Here is a 17,629-nt window from a genome sequence, read left to right on the forward strand (position 1 = left end):
AAGATGGATTCATGCTTTTAGTGGTAGTTGCAGGGGACACTGTAATGTGACTTAGTCATCTGTAATGTGTACTTAATGTCATCTAAGGAGTCTTCTGCTTATAGCCAACCTGGCCTGTCCCCAGTGCCTTAGGGACCCTGCTTCAGTTTGTTACCCTGAGTTTCTAATGCCAAGTGAGAAGGTTTTTTAGTATCCATCTTCTGAAGAACCCAGGAATTTTCTGGAAACTCTCAATTTACATTTCATACTCTTTCTTTTTTTTTTTTTTTTCAGTTTTTCTTGTTACATTTCATACTCATTCTTTTTTTTCCGGTTTTTTCTTGATGTCTTGTTACTTTTGTTACTGTGGTAAAACACCACGACTGAGGCAGTTTCTAAAAGAAAGCGTTTAATCTGGCTTCTGGCCTCAGAGGGTTAGAGTCTGTGATGGTGGAGCAGAGGAACAGCTGAGTGTTCATAGCTTAATTGCCACCCAGGAGGCAGACAGTCACAGACTGGGAATGATGTGGCTCTTTTGTAACCTCAAAGCCAGTACCCAGTGACATACCTTTTCCAACAAACCTATACCTCCTAATTCTTTTTAAACAATTCTACTCACTGGGGACCAAGTATTCAAATACATGAGTCTATGGGGACCACTCTTCCCAGTCAAAACATTACATTCCACTACTTGGCCACTATTGGCTTTTATATCCTAATACAAGAAGCATTTGATCCAATACAGTTTAAAAAGTCTCTTCTGATACTCCAGGCTTTTATTCATAATACCCTGTAAAATCAAAATTTAAAACAGCAAATTACATACTTCCAACAGATAATATCACAGAATACATAAAACCATTCCAAAAGCAGGGAAATGGGGCATAATGAATAAATATTACATCAAAGCAAAATAGAAACCTAGCAGAGCAAACTCCAAACGCTGTAGCTCCGTGTCTGATAGCCAGGGTCTTTGGTGACTCTTCCCTTCCAACTTTGCTGCCTACAATCTGCTTCTCTCTCTTTGGATGCTTCTCTTCTTTGTATGCAGCTCTCTTTGACAGATATCCACAGCTATGGAATCTCCACATCTTGGAGTCTCTAACACAATCCAGGCTTCACTTTCACAGTTTCATGCAGTGAATTATCAGTGACACCCATGGCTTAGGGACTCTCTTTAACTTCAGAGGAATATTCTACAACCCCTTTTCTCTTGTATCTTTTCTTTTGTATCTCTTTTGTATCTCTCTTGTATCTCTTCTTTATGACTCTTAAAGCCAGATCCATGTGGGAAACATGACCTTATTTGACTGCCTTCTTGGGATGGAGCTGCCTCTGTGAATCGCATTTGCAGCTTTTCTTAATTTTGTTACTTTTCCTCAGTCCTTTCCCTTTAGAAAGTGGGGTCTTGCCCTGACAGCACCCCTCCCTTTATTCTATTTCAGATCAAGTCTCTCTTTGATCTTTCCTATCTCTTTTAGCACAAGCATTTCCTCCAAGTTTAAATTCTCTGGTGTTCTTCTTTCAAAACTATATACATTTTGTATTTCTTCTTCCCCCACTTGATTTCTTTTTCATTATTGAGCTACATCAGAGTGATTACTATTAACCATGTGACAGAGACAATATTAGGCTGTCTTATAGTCTCCTCCAAGGAAATTAGTCTATTACTTCTCTATCTTTCTTCATGCAGACGTAGGACATGGGCAAAGAAGAACTATATTCTTTGCCAAAATATCATAAGAGTGGTTTCTAGCCAAGTTGCTAAAATTGTTTCTCTCTAAAACGTCTTTGGCTGACCCTATATTCATATTGCTCTCAGAACCTGTGTCTTCCAAGCTCCTATTATGATAGCCATTAGTCCCTGCTTACAGTATTCAACTGATTTCCTAAAGTCCCAACATCTTCTATGTTCCTCAAAAACAAACAATAACAACACCAAATGAAACAAGCAAAAAACATAACTATGGTCAGTTCTGTCTCAGCAATAGCCCACTCTCTGGTAACCTAGTTCTATCTTATTACTGTGCTATCATTGTGGTAAAATACAGTGACCACCATAGTTTATAATACAAAGAATTTAGTCTGACTTATTGGTCAGGAGGTTAGAGTTCATGTTGATGGAGAAAAGGATCATCTGAGTACTCACATCTTAATTGCCACCCATGAGGCAAAGAGATGGAGTGTGGGGGGTAGAAAGAAAGAGACACACTCAACCTGGAAATTGCAGGAATCTCTTGAAACCTCAAAGAGCATTCTCAATGACATACCAAGGCCACACCTCCTAATTCTTCCTAAATAGTTCCACCCACATAGAGTTTAATTGTGCAGAAAGGTGAACCTATGTAAAATATAGAATTGGTCATGACCCTATCTTAGCAATGTGGAAGAGACATCTATCTAGAAGCGAAAATATGAGAGTACAGACAGGTCCTGTGATGGCTATGCAGTCTGACAAGGTAAAGGGGACATTAATGCAAAGTGTGCATGCTTGTGTACATTGTTTTTTCCTAGTCCCATTTTACTTTCTTGTGGAGACTTAACTATGATTTACCAAATAATTTACATAGGTTTGTAGCATGGATTTTAGTATAGAAAAAAATGCCATATTGGAACTTTCCATAATTACAAATAAGATGATAGGTATTTTGAGAACTTAGAAATTCTACTATGAATTCAGGCAGAAAATGAAATATTTTGGATTGTATAAATTTGTTTTGTTATATAAGAAACTGATTAAGTGTGTAAAACAATGGGCTAATACCTTTATAGCTACAGCCATGTTTTAGGTTCTATTTCAGCTTTGTGGAAATACCTTTGTTATTCTCTGTGGGGACTGTTGTTACAGAAGAAGGGATTTTCATTTCACTGTAAGATATTTCAACTTAAAACCTCTTAATTTTATTTTCTCCAAAGTCTTATACAACTAGCAGAGTATCTCTTTGTTTACTGTCTCATAGCTATAGAAGTGTTTAATGTACCTGTTTGTATGTTCAGATTATTAGTGTTTCAAACCCACCTCTTCCCCTCTACTTTCCCTCCTCCTGTTCTCTCCAGCATTGGGAGTAGCCCCATTGCTACTCACGTCTAACAGGGAAGGAAGTGAAGCTGGAGGGGAGAAAGACAACACATCTTCTACTTTCTTTGCACCAGGCACTGCTCTTCCAGGCTCCAGTGACTGCTCAGACCTTTGTAACTGGTGGAAGTCTTTAAACAGTTTTCTCTGGAATTATTAAAGCCTGCTTGGGGATCTGCACTGCCATAATTAACACTTTAAAATCATGTAGATTCTGTCCATATAATATTATCTTTAATAAAATACATTCTGACTTTCAAGGGGAGAAATTAAAACTACATTTTAAAGTCACAGCATGTTATTTAGTATTATGAAGGTCTCTTGTAGTTGCCAAGGAGGCAATATTAATTATAATTCATGAAGTTGTAATTGTTCTTGTAATTATTTGAGAATTTCTTTGCAAACATTCTTTGACTTTGAGTTCTGCCCATTTTAAATAGTGATAAATCCACAGACTTAGAGTGTAAGATTAAAAAAAAAAAGCCTTGTAGACTTATTGCTTCATCCCCACCATGTGTTATGATCTGTGTGTGTGTGTGTGTGTGTGTGTGTGTGTGTTGAAAAACCCTTTCAGAGGGGCTACATGCCAAATATCCTGCATGTAAAATACGTATATTATGATTCATAACAGTAGCAAAATTACAGTTATAAAGTAGCAATGAAAATAATTCCTGGTTGGGGTCAGTTACCACAGCATGAGTAATTTCCTTAAAGGATGGCGGCATTAGGAAGACTGAGAACCCCTGCTCGTAGTGTTTCAGATTCTTTTAGGGTCTGATGTGGCAGTTATTTTCTTATAAGTGAACTGAGATCTTGATTCCTGTTGAACAGACTCCTGCTTTGCTTGCTGGATAACAAGCTAATTCTACCACCTCTCCTAATTGCTAACTTCTGAGTCTTATAGAATCACCATGGTCTGTGTGCTTGTGCAGACTTAGGCTTTGGTTAGCAGCGTGTTTTCAGGAGAAGGATCTCTGTGCTTTCTCAGTCCTTGTTTCTCAGGTTCCCCGTGGAGCAGTTTTCCTTCTGGTGTTATCTGGTGTGCTGGCTGAGACAGTGACACCACGTGAACACCACACTTTGTGACCATTGCTTTTCTAGCCTTGGACATTAGGTACCGAGTAATTACTTACTCGGTGAGGCTAATACAAAACTGTTAAAGAGTCTCTGGATTTTTGTTGATTTTCCTTCAGGATGCTAATAGGTTTATTTTGTTAATTACAAACTGCAGCTAGTTGAATTTATGCTATAGTAAAATAATATGCATAGTTCACAATAAAGACTAACCCTTGCCTGGCTATCATGTAGCACGCTGTTCTATCTAGTTTCTAGCAGCCTTATGAGACACAGTAACAAGTGAGAGCTAATGTGTGGATCCCACAACAGTCATGAGGGCTGACTTCACAACAGTGTAATATCTCCTGAGCTGATGTCATCACACTCTGTAGAAAGCAATGGAGGTATGGAGTGCTTGCACTGCTGTATATGATATACTTTCCTGCTTCTTCTTTTATTTGTTTCTATGTTCATTGCTTTACAAAGGTAGACTGAAGGAACTAAAACTGAAGGTTACATGGCAGCCAAGAGTCACTGGCAGAATTACACTCTCCACTGCAGTTCTCAGCAGAATCCAGTGTACTCAGTGCTATATTAAAAGGTGGCTTCCAAGTACCATGTTGACATGTATAGCTTGAAGACACATGATCAGCCACTCCACATTTTTATGTTGAATAGCATGCTCTGTGAGTTCCCAGTGCAGGTTAAATTGATGTCAGTGTTGCAGGAACTATTGTCTGATTCTTTGAAAATTGGTCAAATAAATCAAATATTGTTATATCAAGAACATCACATTTTAAACCAGACATTGACATTGGCATCTGGTTACATAGGTATGGAAGAGTGCACATGCTTATGTGTATATTTGTGTGTGTTTGTGTGTGTGTGTGTACTAATACTGGGTTTGTTGGTTTGTTTGTTTTGAGACAGGATCTCACTATGTAGCCCTGATTGGCCTGGGAGGTATTAAAGGGAGGCTGTCCTCAAACACTAAGAAGTCTGCTTAGCTCTGCCTCCCGAGAGCTAGAATTAAAGGCATGTGCCACCACACCTGGCCTTAGTCATTAATTTCTGAAGCTGAATGATTTTAGTTTGAGGGCTTAGACTAACTTAAGTAGATATTTATTCTTAAAAATTTATCTCCCATTTTATACTTGTTTATCTTTAGGAGTTCCATTGTTTTTAGCCTAGAGCATTGCATTCTGATTATGAAGGGCTAGAGTCTCTTTATTGGTCTAATTAATAATTTTAGGAAATAAATAGTGAAATGATTAGAAAAGAATCTGTGAACTATATATTCAACACGCAGACCTTGTATAAGAAACCTGGAACTTACATCTTTTTCCTTTTTAGTTTTCAGTGTTCTAATTACAAGCAAGTACCTTCTTTGTAATAGTTCAACTGTTTGAATTTGTACATGTGTATATGTGTGTGGATGTATATATATGCACTCATACAAATATGAATAAAAACTTAGAGTACTAGGTTAATTTTAATACCTAGTGGTTTGTTCCTCCTTGTCTCGAAGGTGCTTACTGTCTTTGCAGCAGTGAGACTATACCCTTTAGACTGTATTCAGCTAGTAACAGTCTCAGGACATTGTCTACACATAGTATACCAATAACAAAATGAGGAATGGACTTTGAGCTCAGATCTGATCTCCACCCAAGCTAGTGTCTGCTGTTTATTCTTACTGAAAGCACAATGAGTTTTACATTCAGGGATTAGGGTTGGGGAATAACAGTTGACATCTTTGGTGATTTTGGAAGGCTGGCCCTGTTCAGTGCTTCTGACTCTGGAAGCCTGAGGCATCGGATTCACATGTTCAGGTTAGGCTACACAGTGAGCTCAGTGGGCAGGTGCATCCACATTCTCCTCACTGTATGGCCATTTATCTGTGGTCTTGTTGGCATGTCTTTCTCAGGTGTGTGACCTCTGTTCTGCATTCATTATGTCCCCACGTAGCTAGCAGTCTGGTGCTGGGTTTGCAAAGAGCAAATGAGGAATGAATATAGCTGGTAGCATGAATTTACCTCCTTCTAAACCCCACCTACTCCCTTCCCATGGCAGATAGCTACAATGCCTGGCTATTTCTTATTGTTGCCTTTTCTGGATTGCTATAACCTGGGGCTTGAACAATTACCTAGGTATTTTGTTTCCTTCTCCTAAATTCTTGATGACTGCATCACTCTGTTTTTATTCCTGTAGGTCCTCTCTAATTTTTTAATTAGATATTTTATTTATTTACATTTCAAATGGTATTCCCTTTCCTGGTTTCCCCTCGGCAAATCCCCTATCCTCTCCCTTCTTATGAGGATGCTCCCACACCTACCCACTCAGCTCCACTTCACCACTCTAGCATTCCTCTATACTGGGGCATCAAGTTTTCACAGGAACTCCCCTCCCACTGAAGCCAGATAAAGCCCCTTCAGCTCCTCAGTCCTTTCCCTAACTCCTCTATTGAGGTCCCTGTGCTCAGTTCGATGGTTGGCTGGGAGCATCCGTATCTATATTGTTCAGGATCAGGCAGAGCCTCTCAGGAAACAGGTGCATCAGGCTCCTGTCAGCAAGCACTTCTTGGCATCCACAATAGTGTCTGGGTTTGATGTCTGCATGAGGAATGGACCCCCAGGTGGGGTAGTCTCTGGATGGCCTTTCCTTCAGTCTCTACTCCACTCTTTATCCCGTATTTCCTTTAGACAGGAGCAATTCTGGGTTAAAATTTTGGAGATAGGTGGGTGGACCCATCCCTCAACCGGGGGCCATGCCTAACCTCTGGATATGGTCTTAACAGGATCTGCGTCCCCTTTGTGGGGTATTTCAGCTAACGCCATTCCTGTAAGGTCCTGGGAGGCTCTTGCTTTCCTGGCATCTGGGACTGTCTGCTTGCTGACCCCAGTTCCCTACACACTGCTGTTCAAATTCCTGACCCTCTGTACATCTCCTCCCATACCTGATTCTTCCCCTTTTCCTCCCTCTCCCTCTTCTCTCCCTCCCAAGTCCCTCCCACCTTCTACTTCCCTTGATTATTTTGTTCCCCCTTCTAAGTAGGTCTGAAGCATCCACTTTTTGATCTTCCTTCCTCTTGAGCTTCATGTGGTCCGTGAGTTATACTGTGGGTATTCCATGCTCTTTGCTTAATATCCACTTATCAGTGAGTACATACCATATGTGTTCTTTTGTGACTGAGTTACTTCACTCACGATATTTTCTAAATCTATCCATTTGCCTGCGAGTTTCATGAAGTCATTGACTTTAATAGATGAGTAGTATTCCATTGTGTAAATGTACCACATTTTCTGTATCCATTCCTCTGTTGAGGGACATCTGGGTTCTTTCCAGCTTCTGGTTATTATAAATATGGCTGCTATGAACATAGTGGAACATATGTCCTTATTATATGTTGGAGCATCTACTGGGTACATGCCCAATACACTGTCCAATTTTCTGAGCAACCCCCAGACTTATTTCCAGAGTGGTTGTACCAGCTTATATTCCCACTAGCAATGGAGGAGTGTTCCTCTTTCTCCATATCCTCACCAGCATCTGCTGTCACCTGAGTTTTTGATCTTAGCCATTCTGACTAGTGTGATGTGGAATCTCGGGGTTGTTTTGGTTTGTATTTCCCTGATGACTAAGGATGTTGAACATTTCTTTAGGTGCTTCTGGGCCATTCAAGTTTCGTCAGTTGAGAATTCTATGTTCAGCTCTATTCCCCATTTTTTAATAAGATTATTTGATTCTCTGGAGCTTAACTTCTTGAGTTCTTTGTATTTATTGGATATTAGTTGTCTATCAGATGTAGAACTAGTAAAGACCTTTTCCCAATCTATTGGTTGCCATCTTGTCCTATTGACAGTGTCCTTTGCCTTATAGGAGATTTGCAATTTTATGAGGTCCCATTTGTCTATTGTTGATCTTAAAGCATACGTCATTGGTGTTCTGTTCAGAAAAATTTCCCCTGTGGCCAAGTATTAAAGTCTTTTCCTCCAGCACTCGGGAGGCAAAGGCAGGCGGATTTCTGAGTTCGAGGCCAGCCTGGTCTACAAAGTGAGTTCCAGGACAGTCAGAGCTATACAGAGAAACCCTGTCTCGAAAAACAAAACAAAAAAAAAAGTCTTTTCCTCACTTTCTCTTCTATTAGATTCAGTGTATATGGTTTTATGTGGAACTCCTTGATCCAGTTGGACTTGAACTTTGTATAGGGAGATAAGAATGGATCAATTTGCATTCTTCTACATGCTGACTGACAGTTGAAACAGCACCATTTGTTGAAAATGTTGTCTTTTTCCACTGGATGGTTTTAGCTTCTTTGTCCAAGAACAAGTGACCATAGGTGTGTGGGTTCATTTCTGGGTCGTCAGTTCTACTGCATTGATCTACTTGCCTGTCATTGCACCAAAACCTTGCAGTTTTTATCACAATTGTTCTGTAGTACAGCTTAAGGTCAGGTCTGGTCATTCCCCCAGATGTTCTTTTATTGTTGAGAGTAGTTTTCCTTTTCCTCATTTTTTTGTTATTCCAAATGAATTTGAAAATTGCTCTTTCTAACTCTATGAAGATTTGAGTTGGAATTTTGATGGGGATTGCATTGAGTTTGTAGATTGTTCTCAGCAAGATGGCCATTTTTGCTATATTAATCCTGCCAATCATAAGCATGGGAGATCTTTCCATCTCCTGAGGTCTTCTTCAATTTCTTCTTTTCAGAGACTTGAAGTTCTTGCCCTATAGATCTTTCACTTGTTTGGTTAGAGTCACACCAAGATATGTTATATTGTTTGTGACTATTGTGAATGGTGTCATTTCCCTAATTTTGTTCTCAGCCTGTTTATACTTTGAGTATAGGAAGGCCACTATATTCGTTTGAGGTAGTATTATATCCAGCCACTTTGTTGATATAGTTTATCAGCTGTAGGGGTTCTCTGGTAGAATTTTTGGGGTCACTTAAGTATACTATCATATCATCTCCAAATAGTGATATTTTGACTTCTTCCTTTTCAATTTGTAGCCCTTTGACCTCCTTTTGTTGTCCAATTGCTCTGGCTAGAACTTCAAGTACTATATTGAATAGATAGGGAGATTGTTGAATTTTGTCAAATGCTTTTTCAGCCTCTAATGAAATGATTATGTGATTTTTTTTCTTTGAGTTTGTTTAGGTAGTAGATTACACTGATGGATTTCCGCATATTGAACCATTCCCATATCCCTGAGATGAAGCCTACTTGATTGTGGTGAATGATCATTTTGATGTATTCTTGGATTCAGTTTGCAAGAATTTTATTGAGTATTTTTTACATCAATATTTATAAGGAAAATTGGTCTGAAGTTCTCTTTCTTTTTTGGATCTTTATGTAGTTTTGGTATCAGTGTAACTATGGCTTCATAGAATGAATTCTGTAGTGTTTCTTCTGTTTCTATTTTATAGAATAGTTTGAAGAGTATTGTTATTAAGTCTTCTTATAGAATTCTGCACTAAACCTATCTGGTTCTGGGCTTTTTGTTGTTGGGAGATTTAATGACTACTTCTATTTCTTTAGGGGTTATGGGACTGTTTATCAGAGGGTTTAACTTTGGGTATTTGGCATCTGTCTAGAAAATTGTCCGTTTCATCCAGATTTTCCAGTTTTGTTGATTACAGTCTTTTGTAGTAAGATCTAATGATTTTTTTTGAAATCCCTCAGTTTTTGTTGTTATATGTCCCTTTTCATTTCTGATTTTGTTAATTTTGATAATGTCTCTGTACTCTATGGTTAGTCTGGCTAAGGGTTTATCTATCTTGTTGATTTTCTCAAAAAAAAAACAGCTCCTGGTTTTGTTGATTCTTTGTATAGTTCTTTTTGTTTCTACTTGGTTGATTTGAGCCCTGAGCTTGGGTATGGAGAGCTGCGACACAGGGTAACCTCAAGGTGCAGATACTGCTCCTCCATTCTTGTGTCCTGAGGTCTTTGGGCGGGTCCCTCTTGGGCTAAGTATTTGAGCAGAAGTGGTGATCTTACCTGTGCTCTCAGGTTTTCTCAGCAATATTGGGAGACCAGCTCTGTCCCCGTGGGATTTGGGTATAGAGGGCTGTGTGACAGTGTCAGCTCCAGCTGCAGATCTCTAATTTTTGTATGTTGTCTCTCTGTGTCTCTGGATTTTGCTATTGCCTTCATTGCTTTTACATGTCATATCTGCTAATAATTTAGAATGGAAGATAAATTATATACTTTATTTCTCATATGCTTCCAAATCATTGAACCTTTAAAAAAAAGAAAAGAAAAGGAAAGAAATAAAGAAAGAAAAGAAAAGAAAAGAAAAAGAAACAGTAACATTCACACAAAACACTTTTAATTAACTTTATTCTCTATCTGTAGTTATGCAGAATTTATAAAGTGATAATTAGCATTGAGTAATTTAATGTCACTGTGAAAGTTCTGGGGCAAATACATTTCATACAGTGTGAGGAAAGAAATGATTACATATCATGAAGCAGTGGGAATTAGCAGAGATGGTGCTGCTGAGTGTAAAGCTGGAACAAGTAAAGTATTAGAATGTCTGAGAATGATTAACAAGTTTTATTCTGCTCATACTTTCCCAAAGCACTGATGGGTAGGGGTGTTAGAACTAGATCAGCTGAAGTTGAGAATCATTCCCAAAGCCTAGTGAACTCACAGAGTCTGTCTCCTTAGCCAGGGACATCATTTCCTAAAGCACTCAAGGTTGGACCAGAGCTGTTAGTGACTCATGCTAAGTCAGAGCAGTCTTCTCGTTTATGTGCAGAATTCTTTGTGCCATTTCAGCTGCTTTGACCAAGGCTTTTCAGTCATTCTGCTTGAATTTGAGCATACTATGCACACAAAAAGGCTAGAGTTGACTTCTCTAAAATATAGAGGGTACCAAATGTCACATGAATGTTGCTGTGACCTTTCCTTGCCTAAGGAAGATGATTATCCACTGAGCAGCTGTCAACATGATGAGATTGATAGTCCCATCACAGGGAAGGGGGTGATAGTTGGGAATCATGACAGATACAGGTTAGGCAAGGACAGGAATTCTGATGTAGAAATGTAGCTCAGCTAGACTTGGCAGAAAGAGTTAATGGCTGGAGAGTCCTAAGGGTAGGGAGAGACACAGTTTAAGAGTGTGTCACATTTTAGAGAACGTTTGAAATTCTCTTATTTCTAAATTTTTTATTTTCTTAACCCCATAGTGTTTAGAAGAAAATATTTTGAGAACTAAATGTACTTTTTCCATTGTATATATTTATAAGACATTTGCAAAAGACGACAATTTGAATAGATGGTTAGAATTCACATTTATATTAATATATTACAGGTTCTTTTCATTCTGACTCTAATCAGCCTTGTTACTTATTCATCTATTTATTTGTGTATGTGTGTGTGTGTGTGTGTGTGTGTGTGTGTGTGAGTGTGTGTGTGTGTGTGTTAATGGAGATTCTAGAGATGTCAGATTCTCTGGATTTAGAGTTACAGGTGTCTGGGAGGTATCATGTGTGGGTGCAGAAACTGAACTTAGGTCTCTTGCAGGAACATTGAAGGAAGGCTCTTTAACTCCCAAGCCATCTCTCCAGTTCTTTTTTTTTTTTTTAATTGTCAATGCAGATTAGAAATAATGTTTTAGACTATAGTTATCTTGAACTGATCTAAAGGTTGAATCTATTTACATTGTTTGTGTAATTGCTCAAGATGATGGGGATATGGACTAGGTATAGAAGTGATCTTGCTGAGCCTTTCTTGAGTTTTAAAAATGAGAATGGTAGGGACAGATGAGGTGGCTCAATGGTTAGGAGCACGAGTCACTCTTCCAGAGGACCTGGTTTCAATTTCCAGGCTCTACATGGAAGCTCACAACTGTTTGTAACTCCAGTCCTAAGGAACCCAGCACACACATAGTGTGTAGACACACATGTCAGCTGAACATCTATTCAGATAAAATAAAAATAAAAGGTTAAAAACATTTTTTAAATGAGAATGGTATATTGATATTAATCAGGTATGTATTAGGCGGTCCACTTTAGAGATGAGGAAACTGACAGAGAGATGAAGTGACTTGTTGAAAGCCAGATGACTAGAAAAGTCATCTTATACATACTGTTCTTGAGCACCAGTGCTGTGGCTTATAGTTTGCTGGTGTAATGTATGTTACAGTAGCTTCTGCCAAAGGCAGATTTATGTTTCAGTTGTGAGATCCTTGAGAAGTCCCTTCCATAACAAGGGTTGTAGGCATTTCCCACATAGAGTAGTTTCTTTTACTTTCTAGATTTCTCTTAACTTTGATTGATTGATTGATTGTACCTTTCTTACGGACTTCTAAAGTTTGATTTGATGCTCCTCAGTTATTCACTGGGGAATCACTGTTCTTCAGTTTGACAAGGAATTTGGGGTTGGAGTGCACAGAGCCGTGATGTCAAGAGTGAAGGTCCCACCAGATAGAGGTCACCATTTTTGTGGAATCTGTTTGCTTAGCAGGTGGTCTCTCTGTTTCTCTCAAGGAGCATCCACAACCTGTTACTGTTTCTTTTTCACACCTAAGATTACATTTCTTCTAGGAACTGCTTTTCTGGGTTCTAGTTACAATACCATTTTCTTGAGAATTAGGGGAATGCTCTTCCTTCTTCCCTGGTTTCCTGGTGAAATCTAACAGTGGTCCAGGCCCTGCCCTGATGGATGTGGTTAATAGTGCAGGCTCTTGTTTACACTCTGGGCCCAGGCTGTGGCCTGAAGCTCAATTTACTTTAACCTTGACGTTAAAGGCAGGGGGTTGAGTCTCACTATATGGAGTTTGTTGGAAATTAAACTCAAGGTTCTATCTTCAGCTCTCCTCAGGGCCACACTTCCTTTCTATAACAATAACTTACAAATACTGGGAAAGGAAGCTGGGTAAGAATGCTGCTTGCCCTGAGATGTACCGGGTGGCTTTCTTATTAATAGTTCCTGTGTATGTAGATTGTGGGAAGGATGTGAGTTTTAATAGCAGCTGTGTAGGTGGAGCACAGCTCCTTGGTTAGATGTCCAGCTTTTCTTCTTTGGGAGCAGTGCTTTTCTCTTTTGGATGAGATGTACCTTGGCTGGTCTATGCTGATGTACTCACTTCTTTTGTTTTGGGTCCAGGATATGGTCTGTTCCCAGGAGAAGCTTGTGGTAGCCTTTGTGGTCTCCTGGGTTGCTCTCCGCCCCATGGCTATTACATATTGGACTCGTGGTATTACTCTAGATGTTCCTGTTTGCACTGTGGTTCCCTTGAGACCGTGCTGGCTGATCTTATCCTGTTCCTGTGCCCACTTCCTCCTGCTTCCAGCAGTAACAACTTTTAGTCTAGAATGAGGAATGGAGCAAGGACAACTTGACGTTTAATCATTTTCTCTTTGTCCAAAGGGAGCAGTGTTAGACTTCTGTTAAAATAAAACTTGTTCTCTTCTAAGTAGTCTCCAAGGGAACAGTGTGCTAGGTAGGCCAGAGGCAAACTGGTGTAGGTGGCTGAAGGACTTGAGAGGTGGGCCGTAGACCCTCTTTTCTGCCCAGCATCGGAGGTCATAGTGAGTACTCAGTGTGGTTGTTTCAGTGAACAAGAAAAAGTATTCCGTCCCTACAAGCTCTAAATCTTTTTGGTTTACATCAGGAATTTGGCTGTCTTTGGAGTTTTCTTTTTTAATGGTGTAAATTCAAGGAAAGCTGAGATTGCTGAAATGCCAACTCAGACCTTCTGTATCTGAGCCTTTGTAAACAGCATCTTTCTGCTTCATATGTACAATGTAATTTATTGTGAATTCAAGTATGACCTCAGCAGAATGTTTTATGCAAATTTACTTCTAATAAATATACATAAATTTGGGAATTAATCAATATAAACTACGAGTAATTCTATTTTGTAGCAACAGAAATAAAATTAATAGCAGCATTTATTGATGGTTTTTCTGAGCTATGAAGGTAGGACTAGGTGCCATTTTAATACTGCTACATAGACATGAAAACCAAGTCTCAGAAGAGATCAATGATCTGTCTGTTTATCTTAGCTCAGTGATGAGGTTGTGGCGCTTAGATAGAATCTGTGCCCTCTGGGCCTAGAGCCACATTCCCAGGTCTCTGTTCTGCCTCTTCTGGGTTAGGGGAAAAAGCTGGAATTTGGTAACAGTAAAGTACATCAGGTTAATCAAGGATAAAATGTAAAATCTTCCTTCCTTCATTTATTCTTTTTTTTTTTTTTTGCAAAGTAGAACTAAGTTAGGCAAAGGCTTAGAACTATGATGTTACAACATCTGCTATCAGACAGAGCCAAGATATTTGAAGTGGGCTAAATCTCTTCACTTTCATTATAAATGGACCTTGTAATTCCTGAAGAACATTTGAGCTTACCCAGTGCACTTTGTTTCTGCAGCCTGCATCTGGGTTTGTAGCCCTAGGATCCTGGTCTTGGTAGGAATTATTTAACGAGGAGGGCAGTGGATATATGGATAATCATTTAGATAGATTTTTTGTTTTGTGCAAAGCATCTCCATGAGGCAAAGCACAATCAATGTGTAGTTATCTCACTGAAATCAGCACACACCACATCTGTCTTCCTGTCTAGTGCATGGTTGTGTATTTCCTTTAAACTCTTGTGTCAGTTTGTTCATAATTCTCTTACTTGTTTTTGTTTTGTTTTGTTTTGATTTGATTTGATTAAAACCACCTGTAGGAGAGACTAGTGACATCAGTAAACCTAAAAGGTCTTCAGAGCCCTGTGCTGGGTTACTTTAGGCATGCTCTTATGCAGTTTTTACAGTAGCAGGCTGTTTTGTGCCAAGTGTATATATACTTCATCTCTTTGTATTTGGACTTTCATGCTGTTCCTGAGTTCCCAAAAGGGAACGTCTCATTTCTATGTGTAAACAATTAATTAAATGTATTCTTTTTTTTTCTCCAGGTTGCATCACAACGTATAAGCTCAGTAGACCTCTCCTGTTGTAGCCTTGAACATCTGCCTGCCAACCTCTTTTACAGCCAAGACCTTACTCATCTCAATTTAAAACAGAACTTCCTAAGGCAAACCCCCACCCTCCCAGCTGCCCGAGGACTTGGTGAACTGCAAAGGTAAGCCTGCACAAGCACTAGAATCTCTTGGAAGGGATGGGGAAACCAGACCAGTTGGGAATGGCATCTTCACTATTTTGACAGGGATAGTGTATATACATTTTTCTCTTCAGAAGGCAATATAACATGGCTTTGCTTTATAGTGAGAACAGTATCAGCTAGCATTCCAAAAATTTTTCTTGCCTTTAAAATTATGGCCTGTAGTTATCCATTGGGTAGATTTACATAAGAGCAGTTCTTTTAAAAATGAACTTTATTCCCTACATTATCTGCAAAGAGACTGAAAGTTTCATGGTATTTAGTGTGTTTCTTCTAAGCTCAAGGGTCTATTCAGAATAAATTACTTGATTTGAAATTTATGGATCAGTTTTTCCTCATGAAAACACACGTCTTTGAACCAAGACATAAGAACCAAGGTTTAAGTCCAAAACTCTATGGCATCTAGATGTCAGTATGTTGGACTTGAGTCATATGTATCAGCTAGGAGAATCTGCCTCATTATGTCTAGGAGTATCTCAAGAGGATCTGAGAGGTCGCCTTGTTCCTTCCTTTCCCACTTTGAAGCAGTGACCAAGCATGATTCTGTGGGATATGCAGCCTTTTGTGACTATGCATGTAGAGACTGTACTGAGGAGGAGGCAGTTATGTTCAAGGAGCAGAGAGTAGTGCATCCCTTCAGTGGCCAATGTGCTTAGAAAGCTATGCTGATCAGCCATTGGGATTTTAGGTCTGATTTTTAATACCCAGAAAGAAGAATCCCATTACGTTTTACTGTTAACAAGACAGTGTTTTTAACAGTTAACTTCACAGTTAGAGTGTCTGTTTCTCAGTGTCATTGCAGCATTTTTTTCCATTTGTGTACAACCGTACTGCCATCTTAAATAGTAGTTTTCTGCAGGTGTCCACTTGCTCTGGCTCTTGTAATCTTTCCACCTTGTATTCTTTGATGATCTTTGAGCCTCAGTGCAAGGACTGTGATGTAGATTACCCATTTATAGCTGAGTGCTCTTTTCCTCTGCATGTTGGCCAGAGTGGGTCTCTGTGTTAACGTCATCCACTACAAAAAAGAACTGCTGAGTTATCTTGTGTTTATAGTGATAAGAACTTAGGGAGCAGTTAATTACTATGTCCATTTAGCAGAATAATAGTACTAGACCAGAATGCCTTTTTTTTTTTTTTTTTTTTTTAACAACACAAGGGAATCATACTCCTGAAAGCAACCTGTGAACATGATTTTCCCGAAGCCAATATAACCATGGCTTGTTTTGCTCTCATCTTCTCCAGGATTGCTGGCTAGCTTAATCATGTTGCTCTTACTTAAACTATACATTATAATCTTGTGGGATTTGTTTCTTCTGGGATGTCTAATGATTTCAAACTAAACTCCCAATGACTCAGGAATTCCAGGCAACTCCTAGGCTTACAAAACTAAAGCCTCCTCCCACAATACGGAAGATCGGCAGAGTCTTGTGGTTCCTAGTCTACATGGGCATAATTATAGAAGGTGATTGATTGTCACAGTTTTGTACCCAGGAAAGACTTTTGGGACTATAGTTCTCCAGGAAATTGTGGCAGGAGAGTCAGAAACTGGGGAGAAAGTTCTAGAAATTACCATATAAAAGGTGACAGCAACAGAAAGAGCTGAATCCACCTCCAGTCTCTCCCTGTGCTTCATTGAGCCTGGAGATATTCTGAAAAGTACACACACAGTCTTGAGAGAGTCAGGTACTGTGCTGACTCATAAAAAAAGTTCCTCCCTCTTGGAGGCAGGCCACAGAGAAGATAGGGCACCTCCTAGTCCTTCTGGCTCTCCCTGTCCTGTAACTCCCATGTGTCTCTCTACAGTTCATTGTGCATTGCACATGGGAACCATGCTTACTTCCAGACTTGATCCACACCTGTAGGAACTGAGGCCAGTAATATTTGGCTACTTCCAAAAGATTTCAATTTATTCGTGTCATTTTGTTATTTTTTTCAGTGTTTATTATCATTAGACATTTGTATTATAAGTGACATGAAGTTCATGTATGATTATTAATGAATTATTCCTACTGTAAATAACACTGAAAACATGCACACATAAGAAGACAAGTGTAACATCAGATATCTGGTCAACATTTCTCTCAGTAGTGATTTGTTATTGTTGTTTGTTGCTCTTCTTTGAGTGTGAGTATTTACTCCCTGACAGTTTTACAGAATCCTAGGAAACAGTTTGTAAAGGACTTTTTTTTAAAGCATAGAAGTAGTGCTATAACCTTAACCTTTGTGCATTTGGTTACCTTTAATCTTTGTTTAGAGACCTACAGTATAACTCTCTCCTAAGGAGACATTTGACCTCATGACCTTTGTCACTTACTCTTTGTTTTGTTTATCCACTTTGGGCTCAGATTCCTAGAAGGTGCAAATCAGGTGCAAATCAGGTCCCCCAGAAATGGTTACCATTGTGAGG

The 17,629-nt window shown here is 39.1% G+C and overlaps 1 protein-coding gene across 1 annotated transcript in view; it reads left to right on the forward strand.

Annotated features, from left to right (window-relative positions):
• The window catches only part of Phlpp1 (PH domain and leucine rich repeat protein phosphatase 1), a 216,375-nt gene that overhangs the window by 125,921 nt on the left and 72,825 nt on the right, over nt 1-17,629 (forward strand). Inside the window, exon 4 of the mRNA XM_021161069.3 lies at nt 15,014-15,180. Coding sequence (XP_021016728.1) covers nt 15,014-15,180 — 167 coding nt within the window. The remainder of the gene's footprint in view (nt 1-15,013; nt 15,181-17,629) is intronic.

Source organism: Mus caroli, unplaced genomic scaffold (genome assembly GCF_978045245.1).
Source record: "Mus caroli unplaced genomic scaffold, Mus_caroli_1 scaffold_1, whole genome shotgun sequence".
Classification (NCBI taxonomy): domain Eukaryota; kingdom Metazoa; phylum Chordata; class Mammalia; order Rodentia; family Muridae; genus Mus; species Mus caroli.